Genomic DNA, 16,207 nt, shown 5'->3' with positions numbered 1-16,207 from the left:
ATGCCATTCTCCACAAATGAGGAAAAGATCGTTCTATGGAAAAAGAAACCTCTTCATGGGCGGTATCCAAATGAGTTAAATCAGCCATATATCGACAAACAAGCGTCGCATGAGTGGCTGACACATTCGGATATATACCCAGAAACAGAGGGCTTCATATTCGCCATACAAGATCAAGTCATTGCCACAAGGAACTACAGAAAGCATATACTGCATGATCCGTCTGTCAATTCAGATCTGTGCCGACGACGTAATACATCTCCAGAAACCATCCAGCACATAACCTCAGGTTGTCAATTAATGGCAAACACAGACTACAAGTACAGGCACGACCAAATTGCAAAAATCATTCACCAGAAATTAGCCCGACAAAGTAACCTAATCCATTGTACCACGGCATATTGGAAGTACAAACCCCAATCAGTCTTGGAAAGTGAACATTACAAAATTTACTGGAATAGAAGTATTATCACTGATAAAACTATTACCTGCAATAGACCAGACATAACTTTTATAGATAAAAACAAGAAAATCTGCTTCATAATTGACATAGCATGCCCTAATACTCACAACCTTCAATCAACACATACAGAGAAGATTTCCAAATACACCAATCTGGCCACAGAGATAAAAACCATGTGGAAACTCAACAATGCTATCATAATTCCAGTAGTGATTGGATGTAATGGTATTATACCAAAGACACTACACAGGAGCACTGAAGCCCTTAATCTCCACCCTCTCACTTACAGAGAATTACAAAAAGCAGCAATACTGGCCACTTGCCATATAGTAAGAAAGTTTATTGGCATGAACCATCCACCATACACAGAGGACTAATGAAAATCGTCCACTAATAATTATGGCCGTTTTTATATAGTAAATATCTCAAATATCTGTCAAGTCTATTTGTCAACAATGTTAAGTATATACCGATATGTATGAAGCATACGTGCGTATGTACCAAATAGTACTTCTTCCATGTACATTGTACTGAAGAAGCTCATAAACCCAATTGTAAAGTTGTGAATTATATATAATAATAATAATAATAATAATAATAATAATAATAATAACAACAATAACAACAACAACAACAATTTAATATATATATATATATATATATATATATATATATATATATATATATATATATAATGCACTCCACGTCTAGTCACCGAATTGGGCACCACTCTGACAACAGGTTTTTTTCTGTCCATTTCCATTTTCACACTTACAATGTGTACAGAAAAATATTAAAATACTGGTATACTTATTTAATGACTTTTGTATCTGCTGCAGAAGTACTAAATGCAGAAACTTACTGCTATCCACTGAAAGCGTGAAAAGAGGTGGACAGAATCACCCCACGAGATTATACTTTATTAAGAAGGCACATTTCTTCTATGCAGGGATTCCCACGCATTGTGCCTCTGCACTGAGAATATGTATATTTAATTTTCATGGATAACAAAACATTTTATAGCATTTCCTCTTTGCTTCAATCTCACCCTGCTGAAATATACATACAGATCTTTGAATAAACAATTGATAAATGTACAGTTTACATTACCAAGCAGTCATCTTTCCTGCAATCAGAAATTTCTACTTAAATCTCATACAACCTAAGAATACTAGTCTCTTAATGAAGGCATACCTGAACAACTTCCAGTCGACACCACCCTTGGAACTGCTCGTCATTCCAACAAACACAACGGACCCCACCTTACAATGTGTTGTGCTGATCGGAAGACCAATCTTCGAGGCCAGCAGTACCGTGAAAGCTGCTCCAATCTCAATTGTGAAGCCCCTACGTACAGAACATTCAGGTCACTTACAGCAGACATAGCAGGAATAAAGACTGAATCCTGCAAATAATTACACATATGCAACTTACATCATTACTTATCTGAGGTCGTTTAAGGATTAATGACTCACGAAGCACAATGAACAGGGTCAGAAGCAACCAGCTCAGGATATAAAGGGTAAGTTACATAATTAACTCGAACACTTTCTACACATTTCATACACCTTCTCTAACACTACGTATTTTCTTTTCCAGTCTAGATATCCCATATTACACAATCAAATATCAACAGCTGCAATTAGTTAATTGATACCAACTTATTTAAGGGAGGTTCTCTCCTACCACAAATGCAATATTCATAAGAAGACAACACATCGATAGACGGCAACAACTTCCATACCAGTGTACATCGGTTTTTAAGGTGGAACAATTTCTGCCCCGTTTTACTGAATGTGACAGCATCACTGATTTGAATCCATGTTTTATCACAGGCTCCGTTCAAACCTTTGACCATTTTGTGTACATCTGACTGACATAGCAGATCCTGTACAGTTTTCTCACCAAATTGTGACAAGTGCTATTGTGATTATTAACATTTAGACACAGACCTGTGCATGTGAATTTTGAATCAACAATGCTCTGTGTAAACCGATACAATTTGTATGTGGAGGTGTGGACGTGACGTTAACATGTGTTATTATCACCATAATTTAGAACTGTACATATCTTAAATAGTGTAATATTTTAAATTTAATGTATTCTTATCTTTATATACTTAGGTTCATGATACACTAGTGTCCAAAAGTTCAGCACAAGTTACGAGTAAGCAGAGAAATAGGAAATAGACCGCAAATCGCACGACACATCCACCTACCAACCTTGCGTGTTCGCTCTGTATAGGAAAAGACTGTACCCTGCTTTAACTAAGGTAAACACAGCCAGTGCCTGCGCCCCACATTTCCTCAGTCGTGTTTGCCCTGTTATAGTGTGCAGTGTAGCCTCGTGGTGAATGTGACAACATAATGGCACAACATCACCATTTGAACCCCGTTTTGCAGGGTAGAATACTCGGCCACCTGGAAGCAGGCCAGACACAGAACGAAGTCGCTGTATCCTTGAATGTGCCACAAAGTATTATTTCCAGGCTTTGGAGACAATTTCGAGACACAGGAGATGTAGATGTTAGTCGTAGGCCAGTACCAGGTCAACTAAGGGTAACCACCCCACAGCAGGACTGATATCTGGCCTTAACCGCACGACAAAATCGGAGTGCACCTGTAAGACAAATGTTGGCGGAGCTTGCAGCCGTCTCAGGGGTTTCCCGGCAAACTGTGTACCGGAGGCTCAGAACAGCAGGGCTGTTTGCCCGACGTCCAGCAGTGTGCGTCCCGCTCACTCCAGCACAAAGACGTGCCTGTTTACTGTAGAGCCGTCAACATCGAAACCAGACCACGAATTAATGGAAGCATGTGCTCTTCACAAATGAATCCCGCTTCAGTTTGCAGACCGATTCCTGTCGCACATTAATCTGGAGAGAACTGGGTAGCCAATACAACCACAGGAATATCGTAGAACGAGACCAGTATGGTGGTGGTGGCGGCGTCACTGTGTGGGGCAGCATCATGTTGACTGGCCGTACGGACCTGCACATCTTCATGGGTGGTCCGAGGAACACTTAACGCTCTGAGATACAGGGATGAGGTACTGAGACCGCATGCAAGACTCTTCAGAGGTGCGGTTGGTCCAGACCACCTCTTAATGGACGATAATGCCCGACTGCACCACGCTGCTCTGGTGGATGAATTTCTGGCTGGGGAAGACATTCATCGCACGGACTGGCCAGAGGGGTCTGCGGATCTGAATCCTATAGAACATGTCTGGGATGCATTGGGGAGGCGAAGTGCATCCCGTCAGCCTCCGCCAAGGATCCCCCAAGACCTTTGCATTGCCCTTTCGGAGGAATGGGATCGACTGCCACAAGAGCTCTTGGACCATCAGGTAGAGAGCATGCCACGTCGCTGCGAAGCATATGTGGCCGTTACAGGTAACCATACACCCTATTAACAGGGTATTTTGTTGTGGAAGACATTGCCAAGTGGTATGGCGTCCCTGGTCGAGCCAGGAATAATGGCCAAGAGGATTTGTCACACTGGCCATGCGTCACCTCGTAATCTTCGGACTGAGGACGGTCGCTTGATAGGCGGAAGGCCCGTTGGGGCTGTAGTCTGGTTTGATTTAGAGGCGTTTGTAAGATTATAAGTATACATATTTCATTTTTGTGATGTTTAGCCAAATTGTTGATGGTTCATTTGTTCCCGGATTCTCCGATTTCCTGCGTTGTATGTTTTTTTTTCTGTGGTCCCTCCAAAAACAGAGAATCAAGGTTCCACTGTATTAACAGTCAGGTAAAACTACAAGCTTGCTTGCTTGCTTAATAATATGTGTGCTCTTTCCTATCTCATGCCCAAAATCTACTACAGCACTGCAAGTGTCAACATACATCCGTAATCAACAAAATTTAGGCAAAATACAAATTGAATGACAAATGAATCCTTACCCCTTCCGAAAAAAGATTCTGAATACGTGCCCGATTGCAATGTATTAGTTTTTAAAAACAACAAGAAACAATACTGATTTAAACTACGTCCTTCTCAAATCCAACCAAAAATTATTCCACATCTTAGGGCAGAGTAATAAAAATAAAATTTAAAAAAAGGTGTAACTTACGTGGATGGTGTGATCTTGGTGAGATCTTCTCCAATAGTTTGGATGACACGCCGCCCCCAAATCCACAACCCAATGGAGATGCCAACACCACCGTAGAAGAGGATCAGCAACGGAGATTCAGATTTTTGAGCCACAGTTCCATCTTTGTAGATCAACCAGAGGGCTATCAGCGGTCCGATGGCATTACTGCATCATATACAAAACAGACTGCTCACTTCGTATAATAATGGAACTTTGGGTTACAGCTGTGTCTCCTATTGCTCACTGTAATCTCAGAATGGTTTGTTCATTAGCCAAACTGCACTTCATTCTTGATACTTAAAAAAAAAAAAAAATTAACATAAAACAAATCCTGTACAGCAATGAGGAAGGTTACAGAATTAGTCAATACATCAACACCACTACTTTTAAGTTTTTTCTCTCTCCTATTTGCTTTACATCGCACCGGCACAGATAGGTCTTATGGCAACGATGGGACAGGAAAGACCTAGGAATGGGAAGTGGCCATGGCCTTAAGGTACAGCCCCAGCATTTGCCTGGTGTGAAAATGGGAAACCATGGAATACCATCTTCAGGGCTGCCGATAGTGGGGTTCGAACCCACTATATCCCGGATGTGAACTCACAGCTGTGCGCCCCTAACCGCATAGCCAATTCGCCTGGTAATTGTAAAATTTATTCGGATAATCTTTTTAACACACCTGCCGGTTGGTCATAAAATTAATGAGCAAGTGAAATACCTATGATGTATCCACACTTCTTCAGCCTTTAAAACGTGCAATAATTAAGAACGAATTTACAGAAAAAGGAAGAAGACAGAGATAGTGCTGAGCCCCTGTATACTGAAATTTGTGTTGCTTTAAAAAGAAGCTGAAGCTTTCGACTGTTGTAGATATTCTCCAAGCATGCATTAATACTCTTTAATAAAAACCTGGATTACATTATGCCATAATGAACTTTTAGCCCATTTGAATATTTCATCACAAAAGGATTCAGCCATAATGAGCAAGTGCATGTAACAGTCATATGTACAGCATCCTACTCATAAACTAACTCTTGTAAAACCTTCAATTACCCTTTATTAAATGCTAAGTATGACTATACCGTGTAAATATGCATTTTACATTTGTATAACCTCAAATAAGTCTAACCTCAAAATCTGTGTAGTCAAAAACTGTAGAAAACCCTGTAATATTCATATATTGAGTATAATCCACTATCATTCTGATACATGTGGAGGTTTCTGGAAACTTACAGTAATGATTTATTTTCCAGATCCATGTAGAAACATTAGGAATGTTATAGACTTGTCCATGTGGTTTGTATGTATGTACGGTAATAGAATGTTCGAGTTTGATATAGGCTACTCCAATCGAGAGGCCGGTGGATTGTCACTTGTGTATTCGGATGTGTTCCATTTAGTGATGCAGGAACATTTCCAGAAGTCAATATTTCTAGACTGTTTGTCGAAAAGTTATACATATATATACACATATATATCGAGCTGACAGGACGAGACAGAGAGTCAGTGTTGGACTCCATTGTGGAGTCAGTAAGTCAGTCAAGTCAGTGAGACATTGACAGAGACAGAGACAGAGAATGTAGAATGCAGGTTAGAGCGAGCTGATATATGTACTTTTCATAATTCACTTGAGTGAGAGTGTAGTCAGTCTTGCCTTGTGATGGCGAAGTGAATAATCAATGTGTGGACTGTTGATATCTGTACTGACAGAATGGATAGTAAATTGCTCAGTGTGTTTCCTTTAACGGTGTAGTGTTGTGTACAACTGTGTGTTGTTAAGGAATAAACGTAGCGGTAATAAAGTACGTTTAAGCAAGGAAGTTACCGTATCTCTTGTGATATTTATTCACACCAAAATAAAATCGCATTGACAGCAATAACATCTTACTTAGTAAATTAATTATTCTTCACTGACTCCTCTAATATCTCCATATATATATATACGAGTTAGAAACAGGAAAATGAACAGTTATGAAATACACTTTTCTTCAAAAATAATTTTAAATTTCAATTCTGTTTTTCTATATATATTTTTTTTTTAAAACACCAGTGTGACGCTTAGTTCAATATCGCTTTACACCAACCAAGCATATGGCTTTTAGTGCCAGAAGTGTCCGAGGATATGTTCAACTTGTCTGGTGCAGACACCTGTGGGCGACATGCGTGTCTGGGTGTCAGATCACGATGATGATAAAGAGATAGGGACAGGGTGAAACCCGGTATCGGCACATAGCCACCTCCTGTTGAATAACACTAAGGGGTCTGATCAAGGTTTAACGTCTCCAACCGATGGATGAATTACCATCAACTGCGCCACATGCCCTCACTTCATGTGAATACTGCGGAGAGCTTTGTAAATGAATCAAGACTTTCGACAAGCAATCTAATATGGATAGAGAAGCTGAATTATTTGTCCCGAATAAGTAAATTTTTTCAATTTGCATTGCGTTGCATCGACACAGATAGGTCTTATGGCAACGATGGGACAGGAATGGGCTAGAAGTGGGAAGGAAGCGGCGGTGGCTTGATTAAGGTACAGCCCCAGCATCCGCCTGGTGTGAAAAATGGGAAACCACAGAAAACCATCTTCAGGGCTGCCGACAGTGGGGTTCGAACCCACTATCTCCCGGATGCAATCTCACAGCCCTAAACGCACGGCCAACTCGCCCGGTCCAAATGAGTAAATTTATAATACCAATATAATGGGTCCATTATTGGGCATTATAAATTTTCACGCTAACTCATTCCTGTTGCCAATGTTCAATAACGGACCCATTATATTGGTATTATAAATTTGCTCATTCGAGACAAATAATTCACGTTCCCTAATTGGCACTGCTGGTAGCTTCAAACAGCTTACACAGTGGCCTCCACGGTATGTACTAGCCATGCGTCTTGGTAGGTGTGCTACGTACCAAATGACAAGCCCAAATTAGCACAATGGAGTCAAACGCTGGCAAGAGGAATGAGCGTTAGCCTGAAAATTTACCATGTCCACTAATAGACCCATTAAATTGGTATGCAATTTGATAGTGATGCAATCTAATGATCAGAAATTGTATACCACCAACTCTCTACTCTACCAGGAGACATTCTGATGGTGAAATGGGACACAAACTGGCTAAGCATGGTGTCAGACCTTAAGATCATGGCCACCAGACAGGCTTACTGACCAACTGAGGAGGAGACTACTAATGCTTAGAACACAGCAGCTTTCTTTAATTGCCATTTCCTCAGTTGGGCTATGTCAACATGCAACATACCTGACATCATTCCCTCCATGAGCAAAGGAACCAAACGTGGCTGTGAGCACTTGCAGGAAAGAGAACAGTCGGCTCACTTCGGGAGGATCATCCTTTGAACCTTCTTCCAGCTCAAGAACTCCAACCTCAGGATCTTTCTGCAATAACAGCAATAGTAGACAACTTGATCAGTGTTCCAAGCAAAGTGTGTATAGATGGATATCTTAAGGAAGGAGTTTGGGTTGCTAAACCAACGTTTTTAAACACGTACCTTAGGGAAATAAGCTGGGCCAGACACAGAATGGTACAGAAAAATATGACCACAAATCAAATCCACAAACATTAGAGGAACTGCAGAACAACATAAGAGAAAAAAATACTTAACATACCAGAAGTAGAGTAATTCAAATTTGTTTGCAGATGGTGCAACACCTGCCTTAAAGCAAACGGTAGTGAACACTTTCAGGATCCTCTTTCAAAGGTAAACAATGTGTAGGCCTAATTTATTCTCAACAGTTGCAACAAGCTCAGTGTAAGCCTGGATTTATGACTATCTCACAACTTTGAGCTCCATTTCCAGAAACCAAAATATCAAAGCAAGCTCAATGATCTTAATAATGTCTCTAATGGCTAAACATCTGTACCTTTACAGGCTTTTCAGATATAATACAAATAAATATTAATATTAAATTAAGAGTTGAAGTATTTTATTACCATGTTTAATGTTCGGCTCCATGGCTAAATCGTTAGCATGCTGGCCTTTGGTCCAGGGGTTCGATTCTTGGCCAGGTTAATTCCGATAGCTCGAGGGGGCTGTGTGTGTGTGTGTGTGTGTGTGTGTGTGTGTGCGTGCGCGTGCGCACGCGCCGTCTTCATAATTATAAATCCTAATAGACGTGCAGGTCGCCTATACAGTGTAAACTGAAAAGATATGCACCAGGGGCCTGTTCCTCGAATGAACTTTGCAACTTTTCACTTTGCACTTTTCAGTTCAGACTTTGTTCCACCATCACGTTTCAGATTCAGCTTGCAAAGTGAAAAGTTAGGAATCTTTTCACTTTTCAAGCCTGTTATGTTTCTCCATTGGTACAGAAATGCAAAGTGCAAAGAAATGAAGTAAAATGTTTTCATAAATCTTGCAAAGAGATCCTCATCTGTTAATTAACAAGTATGTACTCTACTTTCTCTGCGTAGAATTTGGTTTAGAGATATAAATATGCTACGATGAGAACTTTTGTTATCATCACGAGGAATTCAACAAGAGAACGTACAAAGACAGGATTAATTTTCATAACCTCACTTCGACACAGAGTTTTTGTATTATTCCAACACAAGCCGACTATATTCTTGAAATGATCGATCATTTATTGTAGCATGCAACAAAAAGAACTCTATCCCTTTCCAAGAAAGAAAAAAAACAACCACTAATTCTTATGTTTACATTGGTTAGTAAATGGTGCCCAGCTGCATGGTGTAGCGCAATGCATGGGACATCAAAATCAATTATCTGCAGAACTGTTATCGAAGTCGTAGATGTTATAGTAAATGTAATATTTTCTAACATAGTACGTTGGCCTGATAATTCACATAATATAGCTATGCAATTTCTAATGAAGGGTGAATTTCCTTCTCTGTGTGGATGTTGATGGTTATGAATTTCATGTTTTTGGTCCGTATTGAACAATATATAAGTAATAATAATAATAACTTAAATGTTTCCACCTTTTCAATACAATATATTCACAAGATTACAAAATTATACGGTACTAGTTTCGACCCATCTAGGGGTCATCATCAGCCGTATTGGAGCAAAGATCATTTGTGGCGAAATCCTAAGACAATATTATTTTAAAGAATAACAAGTGAAATGAGATGTTATGGTAATAGTTAATAATACAAGGAATATACATAATAAGAGGTTTTTAACAAAGAATAAAGTATAAATGGGGTGTTGTAAAAATTATAATCATGGAAATCAGTAAGTTCTTGTATTGAAATGAAATATGGCTTAGGAAGAGGGCTTAAGGTGGGGCTGAAGGGTGCGGGAGAAAGTGTAATTGTCTTGGAAAAGTACCTTTGATTAAATTTAGGATTGAGTTTAGGTTGGCTGCATTATTGTTTCTGAGGAAAGTGATAAATAGATCGAAGAGTATGTTGGGTTTCTCTGAGATTTCATTGAGATTGTGACTGGCATTAAAGTATTGGTCTAGGTGCATGTAGTAATTTTCCATTATGTTCAGTAAAGGGCCCTTGTTTGCTAATACGAGGATGTCCATGTCTTGTTCAATATTGGTGAAATTATGGTTATAATCTTGCATGTGTTGGCCGATGGCTGAAAACTTGTTGTATTTTATTGCGTTAGTGTGCTCGTGGTATCTGATAATGAAGTTTCTCCCGGTTTGCCCGATGTAGGTTTTTTTTACAGGTGGTACATTTGATCCTATAAACTCCTGATTTTAAAAAACTGCTGGTCTTGTTGATGTGTGAAGTATTGTATAAAACATTCATGTTCTTATTGTTGGTTTTGAAGGCTATTTTAACGCCTTGTTTCTTAAAGATGTTGGTTAACTTGTAGATATCATTGTTGAACGTGAAGGTGGAAAATGTTAGAGGTTTGGTTATTTCTTTTTTGAGGGTAGTTTTTGGGCGATGTTTGTGTTTATTGATTATCCTTTCTATAAAATGATTGCTGAAGCCGTTGAATTTTGCGATTCCGCGGATTGTGTTGAGTTCGTTTTTTAGATCTTTATTGGACATAGGTATGCTGAAGGCTCGGTGAACTAGGCTGTTGTATGTGGCTCGTTTGTGGGACTGGGGGTGCACTGAATCTTGGCGAATGGTGGAGGCTGTTTGAGTGGGTTTTCTGAAAATTTTATAACTGAAAGAATCTGAGTTTCTAGTGATGGTTAAATCTAGAAAGTTGATTTTTTGATTTGATTCGGATTCTAGTGTGAATTTGATATGAGGATCAATATTGTTGAGTCTTAAGAGGGTGGTGGGTGCGTTAATTGATTTCTCATTCATGATTACAAAGACATCGTCGACATATCTGGCCCAAAAGAGAATGTTTTCGAATTCGTTGTCAATTTTGGTGTATTCGAGGAAGTCCAGGTATATTTCTGCTAAGATACCTGAGGCCGGTGAACCCATTGCCAAACCATTTTGTTGATATATGACATTGTCAAAAGTGAAGAAGTTATTGTCGATGATAAGTTTTAATATTGTGATAAAGTCTTGTATCTCTAGTTTGCTTAAGTGGCTGTTTTTGTTTAAATTGTTTATAATTATCGGAATTAATTTTGATACTTGTATGCTTGGGTACATGTTTACAATATCAAAAGAGTGGATGGAGTGATCCGGTTGCAAATTGAACTTGTTTAGTTTTTCTACTAGCTCAGATGTGTTTTTAATAGACTTTTTGGATAAGAATTGATAATTTTTTCTTAAGAAACATTGGATGAATTGTGATATTCTGTATAAGGGGCTCGGTCTATAGTTGATAATTGGCCGGATGGGAATTCCGGTTTTGTGAATTTTGGGAAGAGCTTTAGCAGTGGGGAGTCCTGGGTTCATATGTATGAGTTTGGATTTTTCCTGTTCGGTAAATAAAAATGAAGTGTTTTTAAGAGTTTGTTTAAGTAGTTTTTGAATTTTTTGGATGTGTCGACGGTACTCTCGTTAATATCGATGCTCGTCATCATTTGAGGATATTTTTAAAGTTGCCAAAACGGATGTCCCATTTCTCCTTGACATCATCTAGCACAGCTGGCTTCTAGTAATCATATTTCTTTCCCAAGATCAAAACTTTTAAAACGACCGGTACCACAATTATACCGTCAAGTTTGCCGCGAAAAATAAAGCATTAAAATCATGGAATACTATACAGTTTGCCCATGGAATAAAAATGATCAGATCACTCATTCGCAAAGACTTTTCACTCTGCGAAGAAATTGAAAAGTAAAACCTAGATCATGGTGGCACTTTGCAAGAACTGAAAAGTGAAAAGTTGCAAAGTTCATCCGTGGAACAGGCCCCAATCCTTTTCGGAGGCCACACGCCCTAATTATTATTATTATTATTATTATCATCATTATTAATATTTAATATGAACCTATACCTATTTCAGTGTTACCAATATTATAAGATAAAATCTGCAGTTTGTACTTTTTAGGGCCAGTTTCACCAACTTATGCTGTTTAACTCATTGGCTTAATAATCTTTTCACAAACCAACCCCCCCCCCTCACACACACACACACACACACACACACACAATCTCTGGTTTATCCGGATCAAAAATTAAAACATTTTCTTTTTACTTGTACAGTATTTCTTTTACGGGGTCGATTCTTCTTTAATATCTTTTCCGCCAAGGATAGTTAAGGACAGGAACTGGAAATAAGTCAGCCGCGGTCTATCAAAGGTACCGTCCCAGCATTCGCCTGAAATTGAGAACGGGAAACCGTGGACTCTTCTGAGTTCCTTAACACATTTGTATGCATTCCCGGATGCTCGGGCGTAGATGTGAACGACGTAAATGACTGGTTGGTAAATGACTGTAATTCAGGCTATGGCATAATGACAGATGAATACATCATTGCCTGTTGTTCCTCGGCAGGTAATGACGAGAGTGATGTTGAATTTGAAAATGAGACTGGTGCTTCATCAGAAGGAAACGATGACTCATGAAGATGCAACAATACAGCTGGACAAACTGATGGCCTATTTATAATACCAGACTGAAACCACACCGGCAGAACTGGTTAGTAAAACGTCTTTGTGATCGTGCTGTGCGCAAACGCTGTATAAATTTAAAAGTTAAAAGGCTCGCACATTATTTTAGTGCATAAAACACAGTCGTAAATGTAAGAAAAGTGCTCTTATATTTTTTTGTACAATTGAAAAAAGGTATTACTCTACAACTTATGTTAATATATTATATAACATATACTGTATTTGTTTTTGTTTTCCAGATTATTCGGATTTTCGATAATCCGGATCAGTTCCAGTCCCACTTAATCCGGATAAACGAGGTTCTTGTGTGTGTGTGTGTATATATATATATATATATATATATATATATATATATATATATATATATATATATATATATATATATATATATATATATTTTACTATTTCCATGAAAGGTCTGATTAATACCTATTTTACAAATGTAACATGCTTAACACTGTAAAAAATTTGCTGCAACAACCTTGAGTCAATAAGTAGAGAGACAAAATTGTCACTCAATATTTCACAAAATGCGGTCACTTCCTTCAGTTTTACATGCAGAATATTGAGCTACTTCACTCACACCACACTAACCAACAAATGAAATGTTCTAAACCGCATAGGTCGGACTCATTCAGTGCCATGCGTAGGCCTAATTTTATTCTCAATTGCTGCAGTAAGCTCAATGCAAGTCTGGATTTATGACTATTTTGCGACTTCAACTTCCAGGAACAAAGATATCAAAGAAAGCTCAATGATCTCATTACCAAAGTTTCTAATGGCTAGAAATCTGTGTAACATTACAAACTTTTCTAATAGCATAAATACATTGACAATAGGGCTACTTGCAACTTCTGTTCTACTTGTGGTGCAATCTTCACTATTACTACTCCTGCTTTCATGGATACCAACATATATTTTGATCATCGCCCAGTCTCAGTACAAATAACCAAGAGACAGTTTTCAATTTAGATTAGATCACTCAGGAAATTAGCACAAATACACAAAAGGCAATCTTTTGTTTGCTTTAGATCCCTCGGAAAATTGAAACTAATACCCACTGTGCTCACAAGAAGGCTCTGCTGCCTGTCATTCAATACAGGGTGCCAATAGGCAAGCAGCATGAAAGCAGTAAAATCACATCACCTGTTTATACATTATACGTACAACCTTTAAGATGAGATACTTACATTAATTGGTTCTGGGGTACGTTCCTTAATCAGCGGTACAGCACTGCTGTTTGGAGACAAACCTGCAGCAAGGAACAAGCGAGAATCAGGAAAACCTTGGGGAATATTTCCACTCAAGCTGCCTCTCAAACAACAACACTGTCAAAACTAAACAAATGGAGAGAGCCAACCAGACACTTTCAGTAACTTCAGTTCTTAGAAGTCCTGTAACACTTGCCATAAAAAGTCTAAATGATAAAGAAAAAATTAAAATCAAATAAAATTAACTGAAGCACTAGGAAGAAATCGTTCCAGCACTGATGTAGACACACAAATTGTTAAGCTTGCACACTGGAGGAAAAGCAGATTAAGAATTACTTACCTATCCTCTACGGACTTAAAAAACTGCTTTTCATACGACTTGCGAAGTCTGGATCCCCCATGGCACTTGTTGGCAGGCTAAATTCAGTGACTCCCTCTCAGCTCTGGTTGTGGTGCGACTTATTCGCAAACACCTCTGAGGATCTATCGCACATCCAGGGCTTCAGACAAACTTCAATATCACTAATGCTGGTGGAAGCACATGAAATACACTCGAAAAAGCAGTAAATCAGTCATAAAATAAACTAATCTATATTAAGTACTGCAACATGATATTACATGCCAAAACTGAATTCTGTACAGAAACTGTCAATATGTGCATTCCTTTTTCAGAAAGCAAACATGTCCACCAACCAGCACTGAGATTTCTTCCTATTTTATGAATAACTATTTAAAAACACTGCATGTTACTGGAAGTGTCTGGCAGTTAGGTAGCGGGAGAGGAAAAGCCAGAGGATATTAATAAAGAAATGAAATTCCAACACCAAACAACACTAGCATGTGTCGTGATGTGTCAGGAGAGGGAAGGGACGGATAAGTTGCTGTTGTTTAACTCCTGGTACATACCAAACGCTGGCGTGACCTGGCCACTAGCCGGCGGTATCACAGCCTCGGGTTGGAGGTGGCGTTGCTGTGCCGCCACGGCACTGCCATTGGCAGGGAGGGAGGCAACTACACATTGGGGCGATTTGCCGTCCTGCGGGCAAAACATAACAACCCGTGTTGCTTCCTCACGTTTCGAACCTAACCGCCCACCACTTCACTACAACAGTCCGTCAAGAAGCAACCCCCGCCAACGTTTCTTTGCCAGCGAAGATTTTCATTCTTGGAGACTTTCTTTTTTAACAACAATTCCATCATAATCTTTCTATGACTAACACCACAGCAAGCACACACATATACAATTAACTTATTAGCCAAATCAAATCACTGTTAATGACTTGTAAAGAACTGGACACACACTTGGTGAAAGAAAATAGAAACAAGAAGAGAGAATTACTATGAAAAGAATATGGCACAATGAAGAGCAGACATTACGACACTTAACAGTAGATCCTGTCTCCACCAGTGAGAAATCCAAGGTCCTGTCCAGCAGAAAGAACTCTTAAATTCCTTCACTTGTTCACCTCAAAATGTACACTGAAGAGCAACTGGGTTAGAGATACCTGCGGTGTGGACTTCACAAGACACTGGAATTGTTTGTTAACCGACTACTGCACACCTTACTATAATGAAGAGAGATTGGTTGGAGCAGGGTCCAGGGTGTGCACATATCTCTCGACAGTATCCTAGTTATGCTATATACGACCGAGCTCAGGTAACCTTGGGGGCCAGGCAAGCATCCTTCTGTCAGTGGAGTATTAATTGCAGACATGGGTCTCCTATAGGGAGCTGGAGGCGAACAAATGGGACACACACAAACACGATCTGGTATCATGTTCCTGTTTCGTTCACCTGTAAGGGATGTTGGCAGATAAGTGCCCACTGGCCTTAAGAAAGAGCCGCTGCTTCAAACACTGATGCCCTGCCATCAGCCTGTAACTCCACTCATCTGTCTAGGCAGAACTTTCCCATGCTTTGAGACTCCAATGGCGGTGTTCTTTTCTCCATACAGTCCTTTCATTCTACACAATTTCCTCAGCATTTTGTTTGTTAGTGTATATATATAATGTCAAGCTTTCTACTGAAGATGGCTATTAGATAAGCCTAAACATGTCTAAAAAATATATATATATATATAATTAAAAAAAATTGGATAAAGATTTTTCCTATTGCGAAGTGACTTTTGTATCCGACTGAGGAGACTGTACTGAATTATTCTGCTCATGCTTGTCCAGCATTAAATTCTGACTGATCTGCTGCACTTCACTTCGTCTATCAGCTGTTACCACTCCAGCAAGCCGATGGCAACCAGTCATCGACAGATTCTACACCATGGCAGTTGACCTTGGTGGTGGTAGTTTTGCCCAATTCCATGTACTCATGGTACACTAGACACAGCTGCTCGTGGATGACCACACGACTGTGAAGATAGAACGGCCCATATCATCTGGCCGCAATCAAATGTGCCGAGATCTAATATCTTACTCATCCTGTGCTCATCTGCTACCCATAAGGCCAGAACAC

General features: G+C 39.3%; 1 protein-coding gene across 5 annotated transcripts in view; it reads right to left on the bottom strand.

Moving 5' to 3' along the window:
* NaPi-III (Na[+]-dependent inorganic phosphate cotransporter type III) overlaps nt 1-16,207 on the bottom strand; it is a 428,747-nt gene that overhangs the window by 3,108 nt on the left and 409,432 nt on the right. For all 5 annotated transcript variants that reach the window (XM_067158237.2, XM_067158240.2, XM_067158241.2 and 2 more), the window contains 5 exons: nt 14,648-14,777; nt 13,721-13,782; nt 7,819-7,955; nt 4,535-4,720; nt 1,658-1,810 (listed from right to left, as the gene is read on the bottom strand). In XM_067158237.2, coding sequence (XP_067014338.2) covers nt 1,658-1,810; nt 4,535-4,720; nt 7,819-7,955; nt 13,721-13,782; nt 14,648-14,777 — 668 coding nt within the window. The remainder of the gene's footprint in view (nt 1-1,657; nt 1,811-4,534; nt 4,721-7,818; nt 7,956-13,720; nt 13,783-14,647; nt 14,778-16,207) is intronic.

The sequence above is a fragment of the Anabrus simplex genome, chromosome 14 (genome assembly GCF_040414725.1).
Source record: "Anabrus simplex isolate iqAnaSimp1 chromosome 14, ASM4041472v1, whole genome shotgun sequence".
Lineage (NCBI taxonomy): Eukaryota > Metazoa > Arthropoda > Insecta > Orthoptera > Tettigoniidae > Anabrus > Anabrus simplex.
Note: the sequence above shows the minus strand (reverse complement) of the source record. Positions and strands in the feature narration are given on the sequence as shown.